This window comes from Gopherus flavomarginatus, unplaced genomic scaffold, assembly GCF_025201925.1.
Source record: "Gopherus flavomarginatus isolate rGopFla2 unplaced genomic scaffold, rGopFla2.mat.asm mat_scaffold_267_arrow_ctg1, whole genome shotgun sequence".
Classification (NCBI taxonomy): Eukaryota; Metazoa; Chordata; order Testudines; family Testudinidae; genus Gopherus; species Gopherus flavomarginatus.
The window spans coordinates 21,701-41,285 of record NW_026114945.1 but is presented as its reverse complement, the minus strand read 5'-3'; the positions used below and the strand labels follow the sequence as shown (position 1 = coordinate 41,285).

Below are 19,585 nucleotides of genomic sequence, written 5' to 3'. Positions count from 1 at the left end.
TATGTGTTACAAATCAGTGTCTAGACTTTTTCATATCTACACACTTCAGAGAGTAGCTAGCTAGCCTCTCCAATGCTGAAATCTGATACATGAATTTCAGAGTTTACAGCAGAGTTTATCGATATTTTTCATAGTGTGCATCACATCTTAATAGACAGTTTTTTCTCATGGACTACCTCCAGTCCCTTTTGAAGTGACACTTCTCCCTTCTATTCACAATTGCATAGCAACCCTGTGGAAATTGCAGCAATGACTTGTATGGAAATGTAATATCAGGAAAGCATTTAGTGTATTCTTAGCTGCCTTTTAATGCAGTGTAGCTGCTGGAAACAAAGAGGAGAAACCAGAACCATATGATCATTCAGTTCTCTCCAGACTAAAAATGGTCCATGGGCCTCAATTTAGGAATCATGAGTGTGCAGTGATCCTACCCTAGCATGGCCCAAAAGGAAGAAACAGAGTTTGAGCCCTCTCAAGATAACCAAGTTGCAAATTTTAAAATACTTGTTCTGAACGTTGGGTTTGGCTTCCTGTGACTGTGGGGCTGGAGATAAGTGGAGTTTTATAACTACAGAATTCACATGATTGCACACTAGTATAATATAAATTATTTTTAAAAGACTATACATGTTATAATATGACTTCTTTAATGTATATTTTTCTCCACAGGATCATTATCAGACCCCCCAAACATTGCTGGGCTAAGCCATTTTTGTGAGCATATGTTGTTCTTGGGAACCAAGAAGTACCCAAAAGAGAATGAGTACAGTCAGTTTCTTAGTGAGCATGCAGGAAGTTCAAATGCTTTCACCAGTGGAGAACACACCAATTATTACTTTGATGTGTCACATGAACATCTAGAAGGTGCATTGGACAGGTAAGTAGATTTCTGTTACCTCTAGTTTTCTGAGGAGTTTTTTTTGGTTGATATTTGTGATATCTCAAACAAAATCATGTTAATTATATGTTGAACTCTTGCTGACAGCATGACATCTTGTATTATAGCTGGGATTGGTAGCACTGACTGTTAAGGTTGACTTGTGTTTAAGGCATGGATTTTCCATGTGATCTTGGGCAAATCATTTAAGATGTGATTCAAAGCTTGATTGAATTCAGTAGGAGTCTTTCCATTACCTTTAATAGGCTTTGAGTCAGGCCTTCTTTGCCTCAATTTTCCTGTCTATAAAATGGAGACAATATTTTCTTTCTCCTGCCTTTTGTCTATTTAGACTGTTAGCTTTTTTGGGCTGGGACTCTCTCGTATTATTAAGGCTACGTTTTAGTCATAAGTATTTTTAGTAGAATTGATGAACTCGTCATGGGCAGTAAAGAAAAATTCACGGCCCGTGAGCTGTCCATGATTTTTTCTATATACCCCTGACTAAAACTTGGGGGAGAGAGACTCGAGAGGGCAGTCTGAGAAATGCTGCAGGTGCTGGGAAGGGGAAGGCGCCTGGGGGGGGGCCACCCTGCAAGTGTGGGGCTGGGGCAGGTTCCCCACCTGGCTCCTGGGAAACGGTGACCCTAGCTCCATGTGCTGCCTCTGCTCTGCTTCAAACCCCAGTTCTGCATCTCCCATTGACTGGGAACCACAGCCAATAGGAGCTGTCAGGGCAGTGCCTGTGGGCAGAGGCAGCAAGTGGAGTTAGGAGCTGAGGGAGTGGGAGTTGCTGTCGCTCTTCCGGGGAGCTCCTCCCCCAGCTAAGCACGGCCTCGCACCCCAACCCCCAGTCCTGAGCCCCCCCACACCCAAACTCCTGCTGCTAGGGGGCGGGGGGACCCGAGACTTCCCCAGCAGCACCCGGTGCAACTGGCTCAGGGGCTGCCCGAGCTGCTCAGGTGGCTCCTGGGCAAGGCACACTAGCTGCTGCAGAAGTCACAGAGGTCACAGAAAGTCAAGGAATGGTGACTTCCATGATCTCTGTGACAAATACGGAGCCTTATTTATTATGTGTTTGCAAGATGCCTAATACAATGGGACTGTGATCTCTGTTGGGGCCTCTAAGGCTATAACGATAAAGATGACATGATGGTGAATAGTTAGATTTTTAGGTGGAAGTGACAAAAATAACATGGTATGAACATCTTGGTTATTAAATGAATGATCAAATGAAAAATTGAAATTTTATGGGCTGAGTTGCATCAGCTACAGGAAATGCATTTATAGTGAGTGATATAATGTAATATATATAAATATTTATGGCATTGTGTATAGATCAAGGTTTATATATTTTGTTTGGTTTTACTTAGGTTGGCATAAGTCTGTATAACATTTATGTAACCTTCAATAAATATTAAAAAATAAACATCTGACATCCTCCATGGATGCAGTGCACTGTATTAACAAGAGTGTTGGATTCTCACAACACTCTCTTCTATGGTAAGTAAGTCATTGTTGATATTTTACAGCTTGAGAAACTGAGAAGGAGGAGAGTAAGTGATTTGACTAAAACGACACAGCGACTCTGTGGCAAAGCCAGGACTGGTTTCAGGAGTTCCGAGGTTCTAGTCTTATAATCTTAATTAACAACAAATTAAAACATTACATGAGTTTTCAGACTTCATGATTTGGGGGTTGGTTTTTGTTGTTGTTTTTTTTTTGATGTGCAATAATCCTGTCTTGGAAAAGGTTTACTTTTTAGTTGTGTAAAGTTGTAAAATTTTCTTTTAGGTTTGCCCAGTTTTTCCTGTGCCCTTTGTTTGATGAGAGCTGCAAGGAAAGGGAGGTGAATGCTGTTGATTCCGAGCATGAAAAGAATTTAATGAATGATGCCTGGCGATTGTTTCAGTTGGAGAAAGCAACTGGAAATCCCAATCATCCCTTCAGTAAATTTGGAACAGGTTTGTTAGAATATAATCACCCATCTATTAGAGCTGACATAAGATCAGGGCTGTAACCAGGGTGGGGAAGTGCAGCAGCCACAAGGGTGGAAGAATGGGGTGGAAGAAGATGGAAAAAAATGGTAGAGGATGCAAATATGCTTGCTCTCCCCAGGCACAGAAATGCCCAGTTAAAGTTCTGCATAAAATCCATGCTGAGACTGTTTATGTAAAACTGGTGAAGATCGAACTGAAAACAATTTCCTTTTTCCCTTTATACATGTTTGTTGTGAGGATTCATTACATCTTTCACACAATAGATTAAAAAAAGCTGGATAAAACACATGGAACAAACTGATACAAGACTAGGTGTTTGGTGATGAAACAGCTTTTATGACGATGATTTCAGCAGTAGACGATTCTTTTGTAATGACTGGAAGTGAGTCTCCCAAGTTGGGACTGTAAATCATTGTAAAAGAGAGAGAAAGTGGATGAAGAGTATTTAAATTGCCAGCAGCCAAATAGCATTTTGCTAACAACTGTTGCATTGGGAGGACAAACTGAGGTTTGTAGTAAATCAGGTTAAGTAAATCAGGAAAGCCCTGGCGCAATTATTGGATGTGAGCATCAACACAAAATCCAGAGCATAAATCACAGTGGGCAACAGCGATAGATGGCTAAGAAAAGTGAGGCCTTGGATAAATACACTGATCAGGTGGCTAAATGGCTTTTACAGGGTTTGTTGCTCCTTAGGTGCCCTTTAACAGCTGAAGAGAGCAGAAAGAACATTATTACAATTGATGATAATGTCCTTGGATTCTCAGTTAATATTTAACATTTGGATGTAAGGCTTTCAGAAGGGTTCTCAGGCTGATTAATAGCTGCAATGTCTGACTAATTGGCTCTAGTGTCCTAAAGTGGTAAGATCATTTAGATGAGGACATGTTGACTTTCTCCTAGTAAGGAAGGACCCTCTGAAGTAAGAATTTGTTTAAAAAATGTATAGAGAAAAAATCTAAGGGAAGTGTTGCAGGTTACCTATCTGATGATCCATGGGAAAAAATCCAGTGTCTGTGGATTAATTTCTAATAAGGAAGGAACAGCTTCTGTAATCTCAGCGAGCCAGGGTTCGGTGGTCATGAATCAGTACTGTGCTGATGGAGTGGGACGGAATAATTTTAAATCCTTGTTCTCCCAAGAGGTATCCAGGAAAGTTTCAGAAGACATTTACTGCAGGTTAGAAGAGTTTCTGTTGAAATATTTCTGCCTTATGCAATTGTCATATCCATAGCTAGCTGTGGGAATTTATGGCTGGTCAGGATTACAGATGTTTTTCTAGATAGGGTGGCTGAAATGTATTCAAATTCAATAGTAATTATACTTAGCTGATAATTCTCAATACGTATAGTGTTATTTTAGGCCCCAATTCTGTAATTAGATATTTTGAAGAGGACCTTCTGTAGATTGTAGTTGAAGAACCAAAGCCTTAATTTGTGGTTAATTTTTTTTTAATTACACAGAGGGTTGCCAAATGTCATACACCAGTGGTCGGCAACCTATGGCACGTGGCTGCCTGCTGGGACTCCGCGTGCCATTAAAAATCCTGCCGACACGGCAAGCTGCGGGGTCTGCGGTCCCGGGCTGGAGTGCCAGCCCGAGTGCAGCAAACTGCTGCCCCCTCCCCCGCCTTCCCCTAGAGTTATGCCGCCGCTCGAGCAGCGCTCTGGGGGCTGGGGCTAGGCACTCCCATGGGGCAGCGTTTGGCTCCGTGTAGGACGGAAAGACGCTGCCCGCTCATCCGGAGCCCTGCTGCTGCGCGCACAGTGCTCTGAGGGGTGGGGTGGAGCTGCGCATGCAGGGGTGGCGGTGGCTGGGCTCCGGATGAGTGAGGAGCCTCATGGTAAGGGGTCGGCGCCGGAGTGTGTGTGGGGGCAGTCAAGGGACAGGGAGCAGGGTGGATTGGATGGGGGTGGTGGTATACTGCGGGGTGGTTAGGGGCGGGGGTCTCTGGAGGGGGCAGTCAGGGAGCAGCGGGGGTCGGATGGGACATGGGAGTCCTGGGGTCTGTTTGAGGGGTGGATAGGGGTCATGGCAGTCAGGGGACAGGGAACAAGGAGGGTCCTGGGGGAGCAGTTAGGGTGTGGGGGGTCTCTGGAGGGGGTGGTTGGGGACAAGGAGCTGCGAGGGTTGGATGAGTCGAGTTCTGGGGCAACTGTCAGGAGGTAGGGGTGTGGAGAGGGGTTGGGGCAGGCAAGGAGCAGGGGGCAGGGGTTGTATGGGTCCAGACTTCTGGGGATCCTGTCAGGGGGCGAGGAGCGGTTAGATAGGTATGGGAGTCCAGGGGGTCTGTCTTGGTGTGAGGGTGTGGATAAGGGTTAGGGCAGTCATGGGACAGGTAGTGGGTAGAGTCCTAGGGGGGTAGTCAGGGGATAAGGGTCAGGGAGGCTTAGATAGGGGTTGGGTTCCCAGGAGGGGGTAGTCGGGACAAGGAGCGGGGAGGGTTTGGGGGTTCTAAGGGGGGCAATCACCCAGCCCTCTGCCCTGACCCCCCACCCCCCCCACACGCACCCAGCCCTCTGACCTGAGTCTGAGCCCTGCACTCCCACACACCCCCAGGCTCCTGCCCTGAGCCATGTACCACCCAGCCCTCTGACTCCTTCAGCCTCCCCCATGACTCCAGCCCTGACTGGCAACCCCACACATACCCAGCCCCCCTACCCATACCGAGCCCCCTACCCTGACGCATGCACCCCCTCACATGCCCCAAGCCCTCTGACCTGACTCTTGCACCCCCCATATCCCATGCACCCTGCACATCCCCACCCCCTCCCGAGCACCAAATGGGAGCCCCTGCACCCTCACTCACATTCCCACCTGCACCCCTCACACCACATGGGAGCTGCCCAGGTAAGTGCCCCACACCCAAACCTCCTGCCCCAACCCTGAGCCCCCTCCTTCATTCTAGCTCCTGGCCAGACCCTTCGCCCCCAGCCCTGTGCTCGGTCTATTCCAACTCTCAGCTCAGTGCAGAGAGAGGAAGAGAATGGGCCAGAACCAGGGAGAAGGTAGGTCCCCACTGTATGTGGGCAGGGCCGGGACCCCAGACCGGCACTGGGCTTAGCGGGTCCGGCAGCTGGGATCCCGGCTGGCAGGAGCCAGAGGTTGGAACCCCTGAGCGACAGTGAGCTGAGCTGCTCAGCCCACTGCTGGTCTGGGGTCCCGGCCACCAGCCCCACACGGCCCGCTGCTGGTCTGGGGTTCTGGCTGCCAGACCCTTTCCAGCTGGGGTCCCAGCCGCAGGCACCACTCAGCCCATTGCCGGCCTAGGTGAACAGAATCCCAGACCAGCAGTGGGCTGAGTGGGTCAGTGGCGGAAGATCAACATTTTAATTTAATTTTAAATAAAGCTTCTTAAACATTTTGAAAACCTTGTTTATTTTACAATACAACACTAGTTGAGTTATATAATATATAGACTTGTAGAGCGAGACCTTCTAAAAAACATTAAAATGTATGACCGGCACACAAAACCTTAAATTAGAGTGAATAAATGAAGACTTGGTACACCACTTCTGAAAGGTTGCCGTCCCCTGTCGTACACTTTGCACGATGCACACATGTGACAGCCCTGTCTGCAGCTGAGATGTTATGCATTCTGCTGGGCTGCAGGAATGGCTGTAATTCCTACTTCAGGGCACCACGGGTCATTGTGGAACCTATTCTGCCATCATCCAAGCATAGACTTCTTGTGCTGCTTCTCGTGCTTGATAGGCAGTCAGCCCACCAGCTTTCCTCCTAGTATCACCGTTCAGTCTCCAGTAACCCCCATACACTCATGGCCCACCTAATCCAGCAGCCCGAGATATCTGTCAGCGATTCAACTCCCTCCCCTGACTCCACATACCTTCCAGCACTCTTCCCGCAACCACCTCTCCCAGACATGAAGCACTGTCTGGTGCTCTGCCTGCCCACCCACATACCCCAGACACTTTCTGGAACTTGTATATATCCTAGCAGCACAATTTTTATAAAATAATCTTCTGGTACCTTACCCTGTTTTTGCCAATCCATTGCCCATTTCTGTGGGAATGGAAATGATAGACTTAAACATTTAGGGGAGTCTTTGGAACATGTACTTTTGCATTCTGGCTTCAGGCTGAGCTCTGTAAAGGCCAGTAAGTTCCTGACATCTGTGGTCTGTCTGCTTAGCAGAGGTAGAGGGAGATCAGGAAAAGGAAACAACCAACATTTTAAAAACAAATACGGTTAAAGAACTATATTTATGTGCTCATATGCTCTTTTTACTTCAATTTCAAATATAAGTTTTAAAATAGAAGTAATAAATCATTTCATGAAGACTTTGTGTACTGGCTACCTGTGGTTCTTAGTTGGTTGAAGCCTTGAGACTATGTACCTGCAACTTCTGGTGCAAGTTTATACTATGCCTGGTGTTTACTTGTTGCCTTGGTGATGTATGTTAATTGCTGCCTGTGTTGGAGATTTGTTTAATAGCATGTTTATCCTTCTTGCTGTTGCATATCCTGTGTCATCATCTCCCTCCACCCTATTGCTTCTACACTCCTACTTTCTTATTGAGTGCTCCTGTTTTCTGAATTCTCTGTTTGGCTGTAATGTAAAAATAGTCTTGTTCTAGAATGTTTCTTTTACAGCCACGTGACCGCAACAAAAGATTACCAAATGAAGTGGAATGAACTAGAATCCAACTCCGATCAGCTTGCTTTTCACAAAATCTGATTTTTTTCTAGTGTCCCCTCACTACTTGCAGCAGCCAAGACCGCTGCTTTAACTACGAACCTAAATATTTTCTTACAGTAAAAATTGCCATCAGTACATTAATGTGACACCTTCAAAAATCAATAGCAATAACTATTTAAAAGGGAATTTTCCTTTATTTGAAAGTGTCTGTTTGACCTGTAAGTTTTACTGCAAAGTTATCTATTTTCCCAGCCTTTTAAGAAAGGAGTGGGTTGAGGATGGAAGAGTTGATTGGTCCTGATGAGTTTAGCTGATATTGATCCAATCTGATTTTTTTGGTATGTACTTTTTTTTTTTTTAATAGAAGTTTGTGCATGCACCTAGAACACAGGGTAATCAGAGAGGGTTTTTCAGTTTGTAAATTAATATAATGTGTGTGTGTATGTCCAGCACTAAATATCTTCATGAGTTTTCCTTTGTATTACAGGGAACAAATTCACTTTGGAAACTAGACCAACTAAAGAAGGAATAGATGTAAGACAAGAGCTGTTGAAGTTCCATTCTACTTATTATTCATCAAATTTAATGGCGATTTGTGTCCTAGGACGGGGTGAGTGCCAAACTTTTAATGGTAGTTTTTTGGTTAGCTGAGTATGATTTTTACATTTATTATTTGAATTCTTATAGAAGAAAATAAGACATACTTAAATAAGCTAAGAGTTTTTTTCTCCAGGCTTTTAAACAAAGGAGGCTGGGATCCCAATCCTGTAAATATGTGCTTAATTTTATGCACTGTGAACAGTCCCATTGAAGTCAGTGAGGATACTCATTGCCTGCACAGTTGAGTGTGTGTAAATCTGTGCAGAATTTTTTTGATTTTTTTTCCCAGTCCTAAAACTTGCTATGGAATACTCCAAGATAAGGAGTACTTGTGCCTCAGATAAGAGAGGTTTTAGAAATTTACCACAAGCAGTTTAGCAGATCTACCCTGAAAATACTTTGCATAATTTGTGATTTTCCTCTGATGCATATTTGTGTAATTCCACAATGACCTATAAGCAAAGATAGAAGAGCCAAAGTTTAATCTAGATATTTGTTTTCTAGAAATTTAGAAATTAGATTCAAAGCCTTTATTTCAGAGCTGCTGTGCACTCAAATTCTAAATTAAGTCAGTTGAAGTTGCAGATGCTCAACACCCCCTAGAATCAGGACCATATTTTTTGTGAGGGTTTCAAGAAACTTAATAACAATGTGTTGAAAAACTTTTAAATATACTGGGAGACCAGCATTCATGAGCCACATTACAATAATATAACGGGGGGTGCATACATGATCAGACAAAATTGAATAAGCAGATATTTCAATTTCAAACTTCCAAATATGTGAGATAAATTATTAATTTTTAAAATAATGGAATTTGATAGATTTTGCTAAATTGTCTGTCTCTTAAGTAACATAATTTGATAATACTCATGCTTTAAGGAAGAGTTAAAGAAGAACAGCAGGATGAACTGTCAAATTACTTTTAGAAAATACTGCTTTTGAGAAAAAATAAAAAATTGCTACGGCAATGACATTCAACATTGCATGGAACATAAACAAACCGTATAATGACTAGTACATCCCAGTTAATGCATGTGCTTGAGTACCTTATCTTAAACATATGAGTAGTCCCACTTACTTCATGGAGACTACTTGCATATTTAAGAACATTCCTAAATCAGGGCTACTAAGAGTATATGCTATCATAAGAAGATAAGAATGGCCATACTGGGTCAGACCAATGAACCATATAGCCCATGATCCTGTCTTCTAACAGTGGACAATGCCAGATGCTTCAGAGGGAATGAACAGAACAGGTAATCATCAAGTGATCCATCCCCTGTCGCCCATTCCCAGCTTCTGGCAAACAGAGGCAAGGGACACTTAAGAACATGGTTTCCATCTCTGCCCATCCTGGCTAATAGCCATTGATGAACGTATCCTCCCTGCACTTACCTAGTTCTTTTCTGAACCCTGTTAGTCTTGGCCTTCACAGCATCCTCTTTCCACAGGTTGACTGTGAGTTGTGTGAAGAAATACTTCCTTTTGTTTGATTTTAAACCTGCTGCCTATTAATTTCATTTGGTGACGCCTAGTTCTTGTGGTCTGAGAAGGAATAAATAACACTTCCTTATTTACTTTCTCCACACCAGTCATGATTTTATAGACCTCTATCATATCCCCCCTTAGTTGTCTTTTTTCCATCATCTGCTTTTTTTATCATCAACCTCTGTGGTACCTCGCCTTTTTCTATCTTTTAATATGAAATTCAAGTTATGTAATTAATTGACTAACTATTTTTGTGGGATTATGACTATAGGCCCACTGAATTGCCTGTGTTCTATTACCCCCCCCTCCACTGTTCTGCTGGATGACATGGGGCAAGTCACTTCATCTTTCTGTGCCTTGGTTTCCCCATCTCTAAAATACTGATCTCCATTTAAAGCATTTTACAATTTTCTGATGAAAAGCACTGTATAAGAGCTAGGTGGTATTATTATTATGTATTACTTAATGAGAGTTTTGTGCAAGTATGAACTGCTGGATCAGGCCTCGCATGCCTGACTCATGCTGTCCTGCTTTAGTATTGGTGCACATGTGGTTTGTAACGTTACATGTTGATTTAAGAACTGTGAACGTCCTTTTTTCCACAGTCTTAATTTAACCTGCAAACTGTTGGTGTGTGTGTTTGTTTTTAAGGTGTTCTTTCTTGTTTCCTTTAGCTCAGGGATTCTCCAACTTCATTGCACCATGACCCTCTCCTGACAACAAAAATTACTACATGACCTCAGGAAGGGGGACCAAAGCCTGAGCCTGACAGAGCCCTGCTGCTCTGGGTGCAGGGGCCCAAGCCCCACCATTCCAGATTGGAGGTGGGGAGGGACCAAGCTTAAGGACTTCAGCCCCAGGTAGGGGGCCTGTAACCCTGAGCCCTGCTGCCCAGGGCTGAAGCCGAAGTCTGAGCCCCATTTCCCCGGGATGAAGCAGTGCAAATCGGGCTTTGGCTTTGGGCCCAGGCAGCAGGGCTCGGACTTTGCTCTTGGGTTCCAGCAAATCTAAACTACAGCTCTAGCGACGCCATTAAAACAGATTCTGACCCATAGTTTGAGAGCCACTGCTTTAGATGTCCTAACAGGAAGGAGGGTGAAGGTGTTTAAGAACTATGTTATTTATTTATTCTTTCATTCATTCATTGTTATTTTTGAGATTGTAAATTCAGTACTTGTTTGTCCTGAAAAAAAACTCTGATCAGTGGAGAGCTAGTAAGATTGCAAAAGCTTGAAAGTAGAGTATCTGAGAGGGCAATTGATTTTTTAATCACTATTTAAAAACTTTGTTGATACTTGTTTAATTTTGATAACTAATTAACATGTTAGCTATTAAATGTCTTTGTTAAAGACTCAGTATGCTTACTTTTTCAGTAAAGGTGTGAGAACTCCAAAATACACATATTCTAAGCCTCCGAGGAGGTTCTCTATGGGTATTCTACTCTACAAAATTAAGTTGACTTAAGTTAAGTCGATGTACAGTCACCACATTAATTAAAGGGATGTTTCATGTTCACACTATGCTCCTGTCAGTGATGCGTGTTGTCACCAGGAGTGCTACAACTGACTTAACTGAGTGGGGCATTGTGGGCCCCCCTGCTCTGAGGCTCACAGCCGGAGCCCCCACCCGGGGGGCTGATAGCCCAAGCTATCAGCCCTGGCACAGGGCGGGCTCCAGCTGTGAGCCCCACGCAGGACTGACAGTCAACAGTTGATGTAAGTAACACAGTGTCCACATGGACACTGTGTCACTGTGACTACATTGACTTAAGTGCTACTCCTCTCGTGGAGGTGGAGTTAAGTCAATAAAATGGGAGACTTAGATTGGTGGGAGCTACATTTTAGTGTAAATGCTTACAGAGTTAGATCAACATAAGCTGTCTTACGTCAACCGAACTGTAATGTAGAGTAGGCCTAGGAAAACGGGACTTGATATTTCTGTGTTAAAACAAGTATAAGGAAAAAACATTTTTGGAGTGGGAGTGGAAAAAACTCTTTTTATACAAAAGCAAAGCATAACAATAAATAATTAAAGCCCTTAATATTTTTATTTTTTATTTTTTTGCAGGTTACCTTTAACAGTACCTTTTAACAGTACTATTGTATCTATCAGAGCTGTTTTTGGGCTTGCTTTGCATGTGACTAAATCATCTTTTTTGAGGTCAAGATGGAATCTTTTTTTCTGCTGGGCATAATTGGCATGGCATCTGATAAGCTTTTATGCTTCCTTGGAGCATCCTGGAAGCCCGGTTTTTAAGGTTAAAAAGAATATTAGATAGTAATTTAAAATAGAACAAAAGAGAGAAATTAATGAAGGTAATAAATTAGGGCTGGTATCCAGTGTGATAAAAGGCCAACACCTAGGTAAACCCAAGCATAGGACCAAGGAGGTGGCCGGCATGTCCACATTGTTCTGTTCGGTACAAGGAGATCTTGATTCTTTTGCAGACTGAGGCACCCCTTTTCTGTATTCTCTCTCCCCTTTGTGAGTAGACTCCATAGCTGGGTTGAATTCTGTCTTAGTAAGGGATGACCTAGGCAAGGGGGCTAATCCTTACTCTGTGGTTGTGTGGCTAAAGGGCAGTTAACCTTTCAGTGGGCCCTGTTAACATCACCACTCCCCATCGCCACATCCATGTGTTTAATAAACTTGTAGCCTGCTGCTTTAAGTCCCACCTTGTATCGGTTTCTTCATTCTTCTTTGTATCTTGATTAGTAAGTCCATTAATTCCACTTTAATTAGATGAATATCATTAGAGATAAGACTTTTATGAACATAGACTTAATATAAATTTTATACTTGATGATAAAAATATTCATTGCATTACAAAAGGAAGTATTCATGTCATAATGAACCCTCAATTTAATGCTGCAGGACAAATATAAACATATATTCAAATATCTAAATTTATGTTATAAAATTATGTAAGATTGCAGCCAAGTCTTATTACTCAAGAAGCTTGATTGGACCCTAAAATACTAACACAAAAGCAGTGACAAAGTATTAGTTGTTTGGGTGCTGGTTATTGTGAGTGTGTTTTTAATAGTCTCTGTACATGAATTAAATGTTAAAGTTTGTGTCACCGTACTTATATAACCTTAATTTAGGCTTTCTATTATGGAGCAGTGTGTGTTAGTGACTCTGTTGTTAAGAATGAGAATGGAGCTTACTGTATTCTCTAAAATGCACGTAGACGGATTGTCTTAAATTGCTGTACCACATCAGCGCCAGAGATAGAATTAATGGTACAAATTTGGGGTCAGTGGGGGAAGAGATTCCTGAAACACCTCATTTGAAAATTCACTAATTCTTATAACCTTTTCTCTTTTTTTGCCCGTGGTTAGGTAAAAATCTGTAGGCAGGATTCTCATGAAAATGACAACAGTTTCCTTCCCCTGATCTCAGCTAGTGAACTAGTTTCACAGTGCAATCTTAAAAAAGTTACTGCCATTTCTTCCTGGTTCTTTCAGTGCTCAGGGTGCATAAGGCTGATGCAAACCAGAAATTGAAACACAGCATGTCGGTTTCAACGTGTTCTAAAACTTTCAGAAATGTTCAGGTCATCTTGAAATGTGTTATACCAGCTGAGAGTATGGGATACAGTTTGAGGTATAAATTTGGGTTCACCTAATCAAAAGGTTTCTGAAATACTGCTTTTATTTTTCAGAGTGCTCTAATGTGTAGGCAGATTGCTTTGAAAATAGCTATGCCACGTCAAGAGTACAAGGTGCAGATTTAGACACAGTGTATTGCAGGTTTCCCAGGATAAAGCCTCTCCCTCAAGTGAGCTTTAATTTTTAGAGTGCTTTAGAATCAGGCCTGCAGCACTGAAAACAAGGTAGCTGAGAGAGGATATACTCTGCGCATGTCACAGTTACATAGTGTGAAACAGAACTGGAGAGCTGAGAATGGGCATGCTTGATGTGTACCACAGACACAGGTTGCTGATTTGGGGACCTGAAAATAGGTAGGTTCAATGCATCCTGTAGGCACATAATACTGAGACTGGGTGGGGAGCTGAGATCAGGAAAATTGCTTAGTCTCATGCTCAGCTCAGTGCTCAGGCTCCTCATGGACAAGTTCAGTAAGAGGGATGCTGAATGATTAACCTATAGAACAACTCAGCTGCTAGCTTATGCCAAGTGGTAGTGATCTGCAGTGTCAGTGACCGTAAGTTCAACTCTCCCTCCTTGGTTGACTCCCATGATTTAAGTTCATGCAGGTTGGATCTGTAGATCCAGCTAAAAACTATGAGCAATATCCACGCAAAAATATATTCTCTCTGGCCCCTGAACTCCTCTAGTGTCTGATACCAAGGGCCAGTCTAAAATGCACTAATCTGCTGAAAGCCTTGAAAGCAATACACAGTCTAGGACTCCCCTGACCCGTGTGGCAGTATCTCCATCTGGTAACTAAGGTGCTGGAAGGAGTGCCATAAGCTGCCTCTTCACAACCACTTTATCAGAAAAACAAGGAAAATTCACATTCAAAAAAACTTTACCATGGAGTTAAGGTTTTAGATGCCCAGTGCTCCTCATGCCATTCTAGAATGGGAAAGTTTTAATAAATAAAAAGGTTAACATTACAAGGAAAAACCAAAACCAAAACATTTGAAAACTTTGCCTTGTGGGGATGGCAATGGAACTGGGAATTTAATAGTTCCTTTCCTCTCACCAACCAAATTGCCATGTTCTCCGCATGCAAGACAACTCCAAATCAGCACTCCTATTCATACTGTCCAGCAGACTCTCACTGTGCTCTGTGAAGCACCATTGATCCAGGAGGTTTGCTGCTGCTTGGCAGGGGCTGAGGAGTAAGATGTTGTGATCTCCTTGAGGGACTCCATAGGGTAGAGAACCAAGGGGGCAAACTTAAGGTGGTATTGGAAATATCACTTTAACTCTGTATTTTCTGGTTTTCCACTGTTTGTATTTTGGCAATTAAACTCACACTCTGGAAAGGCGTAAGGTGCATGGGGCAGTGCTGAGGATCGATATACTGGATTCTTTGTTAATTATGTTTTTTACATGTTAATAGTTTTTAATGTTTGTATGTGTTTATACGGTTGATATGTCATCTCTTGAACTGTTCTTGGCAGTCTTAACTTCAACTTAAAGACTTTTTTAGTTTGGAATTTATTTTAACCACAGTTGAGAGCTTGTTTATAAAGCACATAACCTTATCTATAAGTAATAAAAATAAATCTCAAAATATTTTCCCTCTTTCCACTTGGTGGTGGTGGTGGTGGGAGAGGCATGAAGTCCAATCTTATAATTATTATTTTTTTAAAAGAAATATATAAGTCCCAGATTGCTGGAATATTCTGACAATGATTGTGCTGTTTGTAATTATTCTCTTTTAGAATCCTTGGATGAGCTGACCGGTTTGGTAGTGAAGCTATTTTCAGAAGTAGAGAACAAAAATGTTCCATTACCAGAATTTCCTGAACATCCTTTCCAAGAAGAACATCTTCGGGTAAGTTGTGAGACTTTCTGGTATACATTCTCTGAAGACCTTAACTCTGTGTTCCTGCTTTTTTTCATGTAGAAATAACACCATCATACACTTTACTACAACTACTACTACAGGTGTCTATGGACAATACAGCTTAATCTAGCTAAGGTCATAGTTAAAATTGTGCATTTGAATGTGATTGAGAGAAATTGAGAAATGAAGATTCCAAATATGTGTTTGGGTGCAAAGGCTTGTGAGTTGAGATTGCTATGATTGTAAATGTTGGTTAATTTGTTTCTGAATTTTTAACAATTGTGTTGATAAGAAATGCACATAAATAGCCTTAACTCTTAAGTAAATGTTTTGGTTTTTTTTTCTTATGATATAGGTGTGTATGTAGTTAACAATGTGTATAGGAGGGTATAATACATGCTCCTGAAAAGATGAAATACTGGAATTAATGGAATGTTTTATTTTTACTTCTAGCAACTTTACAAAGTGGTACCTATTAAGGACATTAGAAATCTTTATGTCACGTTTCCAATACCGGACCTTCAGAAATACTATAAATCAAACCCTGGTCATTACCTTGGTCATCTCATTGGGCATGAAGGTCCAGGAAGTCTTTTATCAGAACTCAAAGCTAAAGGTAAGCCCACTGGAAGTGAACTGTTAAAAGTAGTGCATTAAATATGCCATTAAGCTTCGGAGCAATATGTCACTTGAGGTTGACCTCTGAAAATTAAAAGCTTAAATATCAGAAATCAAAATAAATTAAATCTTAATTCTAAGGCATTTCTTAGGTATTCCTTTTTCTCTGTTTGGTTACAAAGAAAACCTCAAATACTGAAACTGTTGTTTCTTGGTTCCCATTTTACTGTGATTGGTAACTTTCTGTACATATCATCATTTTTATTAATATAAAATTATTAACTGCAAACCATTTTACTGAATACTATCCATGCCTACAGTGTATACCACTGAGAGATCCATTAACCACCAGAATACAAGTTCATGCCCAAAACAACTGCAAAGAAATATAGACGTTGATATTTCCCTTATGGTAATTATACATATTGCTTTCTCAGAAGGAGTTTTTTATTTTTTTCTGTGTCTCTTCTGGGGCACCCTTGATTCTCAAGGGTGATGTAGCCTCTTATTCCTTCTCTTTAAGGGGCTCTGTGACCCATCTTAGGGCCAATGGGGATTGCAAGGTATAATAATAGATCAACAATGCCCTCATATTATCTGTTGTGTGGTAATAGATGAAAGTGAGGAGGTCCTGACCGGTATCTTCACCAAATATCCTATTGTCAGGATATGACTTCTATGCAGGATAGTAGAGGGACCCATTCCTTTCTATAGCTTGAGTGGATAGAGTGGCAGGCCAGGCATCTTTTCTTTGACTGTGTGTGGCTCACTTCCACTTTTCTACAGTTTTGTGTGTCCCAAAAATGTGCAAGTTTCTGATGAGGACTCTGTCTTTTGTTTGCAATTCTTGGTGTCTGGCCTGGGGGCCATAGAGTGTTTTATTACTATGATTGTTCTGTTGTGCAGCGGATGTGACCTGTTGATATGTCTCTTGAAGTTGTTCTTTTAGACGGGTAGTCTGTTGAAAACAGTATACTGAACTGATGTCTCTCCATCTGAAGTGAGGGCCGTGGGCCAGATAGTAATCTTTAAGGGCACCCCACAACTTCCAATGTAGGGCATAATATTTGCCAGTTGGGGATACAACCAAAAGCTATTTCTCATGCGTATGTTTACTTCACAAGCCTGTACATTGCTTCCCTACCACAGCTGACTAAATCCAACATTCAGGTGCTCAGAGGACAGATCTAGGACTGAAGGATGTTTTGGTAGCAGTGATAAAAGGACACTCTTTTAGGCCTCTACAGTAAAGTCCATGCATGCTGACATGCCTTTACTACTCCGAGTAGGAGTCCACTAGCAGAAATGCCAAAACAATGTTTTACAGGTAGATAGCTTATTGACCAAACATTAGAAGCTAAGGTGAGTGTCCAGTGGCTTCATTATGTGTATAATTGTAGGTATATACAAGATGAGACACTGACTTTGATTGTGTTTCTGATGAGAGTCCTGTGTACCCAACATGTTTTAACAGCATGCCGTTGAACCTCTCCTTCTGAAGGTCTCCCTGTGGGTGATAAGGGGGAGTTCCTTTTTTTTTTTAATTTTTCTTGGTACTCTTATGAGGTGTAGCAGCTCTTGATGAGGCAACTTTCAAAATTTCATCCTTGGTCTGTGGATTCTGGTAGGTAACCAATAATGTGCAATACATTGGCATATTCTTCCTACAATGTGTTGGCAAGTTGATACTTCGTGAGGTAAGCTTGTGCATACCTTGTGAAGTGGTCAGCGATGACTAAAGTATTCCCAATATTCTTAGTCTGTTTCCAGAGAGAGACTAGCTCTGTTGCTTCTACACTAGAAATAGTAATGAGAGGGGCTGTCCTCTCGGATATGTCTATACAACAACTAGACACTCAGTCACGCCTCAGTCCAATCACTTTTCTCAGGCAGTTCTGTTAAGGGTTTCTATTCTATTGTGGTCTACACACGACAGAGTGTCTGCACCAATGTTTATATTTCCAGGATGGTACTTCAGGCTTAAGTCATGTATTATTAACTCAGACACGCAACGTTATCCTATTGCACCCAGTTTTGCAGTAGTGAGTGCATAAGTCAGCAGGTTATCTATTCTAACTTGGAATTTCACCCCATAGAACTAGTCATGAAACTTTTCTACCGTTGCTCACTTGAGCACAAGGATCTCCAACTTGTGAGCAGCATATCATTTCTCAGAGTCTAATGGTCTTTTGCTAGCAAATGGCTATACAATGTTACCCTTCTGGATGCTCCTGGTAAAGCACAGCTTCATGCCCACTAAGACTGGCATTTGTGTGTAGGATGTAAGGCTTTTTTGCAAGGTATTTATGTGCCAGATAAGCTAAACATTCATATGCCCCCTCATGCTTCGGCCACCCTTCCAGAGGACATGCTTCCATGCAGTATTATCTCCTGTAAATGTAAACAAACTTGTTTGTCTTAGCAGTTGGCTGAACAAGAAGTCGGACTGAGTGGACTTGTAGGCATTGAAGTTTTACATTGTTTTGGTTTTGAGTGCAGTTACGTAACCAAAAAAAAAAAAAATCTACATTTGTTAGTTGTACTTTGTCATGACAAAGAGATTGTACTACAGTACTTGTATGAGATGAATTGAAAAATACTGTCTCTTTAGTTTATCATTTTTACAATGCAAATATTTGTAATAAAAATAATATTCACATTCATTTAAATTACAGCACAGAATACAATACATATGAAAATGTAGAAAACCATCCAAATATGTAATACATTTCAATTGGTATGCTATTGTTTAACAGTGTGATTAAAACTGCGATTAATCGTGAATAATTTGTTTTGAGTTAATTGCACGAGTTAACTGCGATTAATTGATAGCCCTACTATTTATAGTTTCAACCCACTCTCTCTTTTAGCTGATCATGGACTTTCATGAGCCAAATTTCATGCTTCTCTAGGGTGCTGTTGAATACGGCCAAGTCATCAAGCTATACCAAGACTGCCATCAGTCTCTCTCTGCCTTCTCCGTCAGTCCCTGGAATGTGGCCGAGGCACCTGGGATGTCTTGGGCCATGTGCTTTAACTGGTAGAATCTAGTGGACAAATGAAGGCGGTTTTCTCCTTGAACTCTACCCCCACTGGAGTCTAGTAATAGACACAGTGCAAATGCCTTTTGTACCCAGTCAGACAATCCAAAATCATCCACTCATGACATCCTGTATTGGGCAGAATAGTCCTGTTGTTGGGTGTCCAGTAGTTGATGTGCATGTGGACAGTACTGATTTTCTTCCTGGTCAATACAATGGGAGAAGCATGCTGCCTTCTTGACTCAGTGGTAACGCCAGCAGCCGTCAGCCGGTGCCAGTATTACCGGACGTCTTCCACATCAGCTGGGGCAAACTGCCTGGATCTCTCCATGAATGGGATCGTGTTTCTGGGAGCTCCTGTGAGCTGCTTCTCTGAAGCCCCAAACTGGCAAGGGGACTACAGTTTACATGCACATATCCTCTTCAGCTTCTGATAATATTGTGTGTATTTAATCCTTCTTTTAACCTGTCTATGAAATAGGTACTCCACATATAAATTGTTTGACACACATTTTCTTCAGAGTGCATATGTGTATATATGAATTACTATCACTGAAAATGTTTAGAGAAACAGCATAAATCAACACACTTTTTTTGAAATATGTTTTCTTCTTAATTTCATAGGCTGGGTAAATACTCTGGTTGGAGGACAGAAAGAAGGTGCTAGGGGTTTCATGTTCTTCATCATTAACGTGGACCTGACAGAGGAAGGGCTTTGTAAGTGAAGAATTGTTTTTCAGTCTCCTCTATTAAAAAGCAAGATGCACTCTGGCTTTTATTCTCTTATCCAAAGAGTCTAATTATATTAATAA

At 41.8% G+C, this 19,585-nt stretch overlaps 1 protein-coding gene across 3 annotated transcripts in view; it reads left to right on the top strand.

Annotated features, from left to right (window-relative positions):
* LOC127042114 (insulin-degrading enzyme-like) overlaps positions 1-19,585 on the top strand; it is a 59,311-nt gene that overhangs the window by 19,274 nt on the left and 20,452 nt on the right. For all 3 annotated transcript variants that reach the window (XM_050935759.1, XM_050935757.1, XM_050935758.1), the window contains exons 3-8: positions 670-877; positions 2,672-2,841; positions 8,024-8,146; positions 14,990-15,102; positions 15,568-15,730; positions 19,398-19,490. In XM_050935759.1, the coding sequence (XP_050791716.1) occupies positions 670-877; positions 2,672-2,841; positions 8,024-8,146; positions 14,990-15,102; positions 15,568-15,730; positions 19,398-19,490 (870 nt within the window). The remainder of the gene's footprint in view (positions 1-669; positions 878-2,671; positions 2,842-8,023; positions 8,147-14,989; positions 15,103-15,567; positions 15,731-19,397; positions 19,491-19,585) is intronic.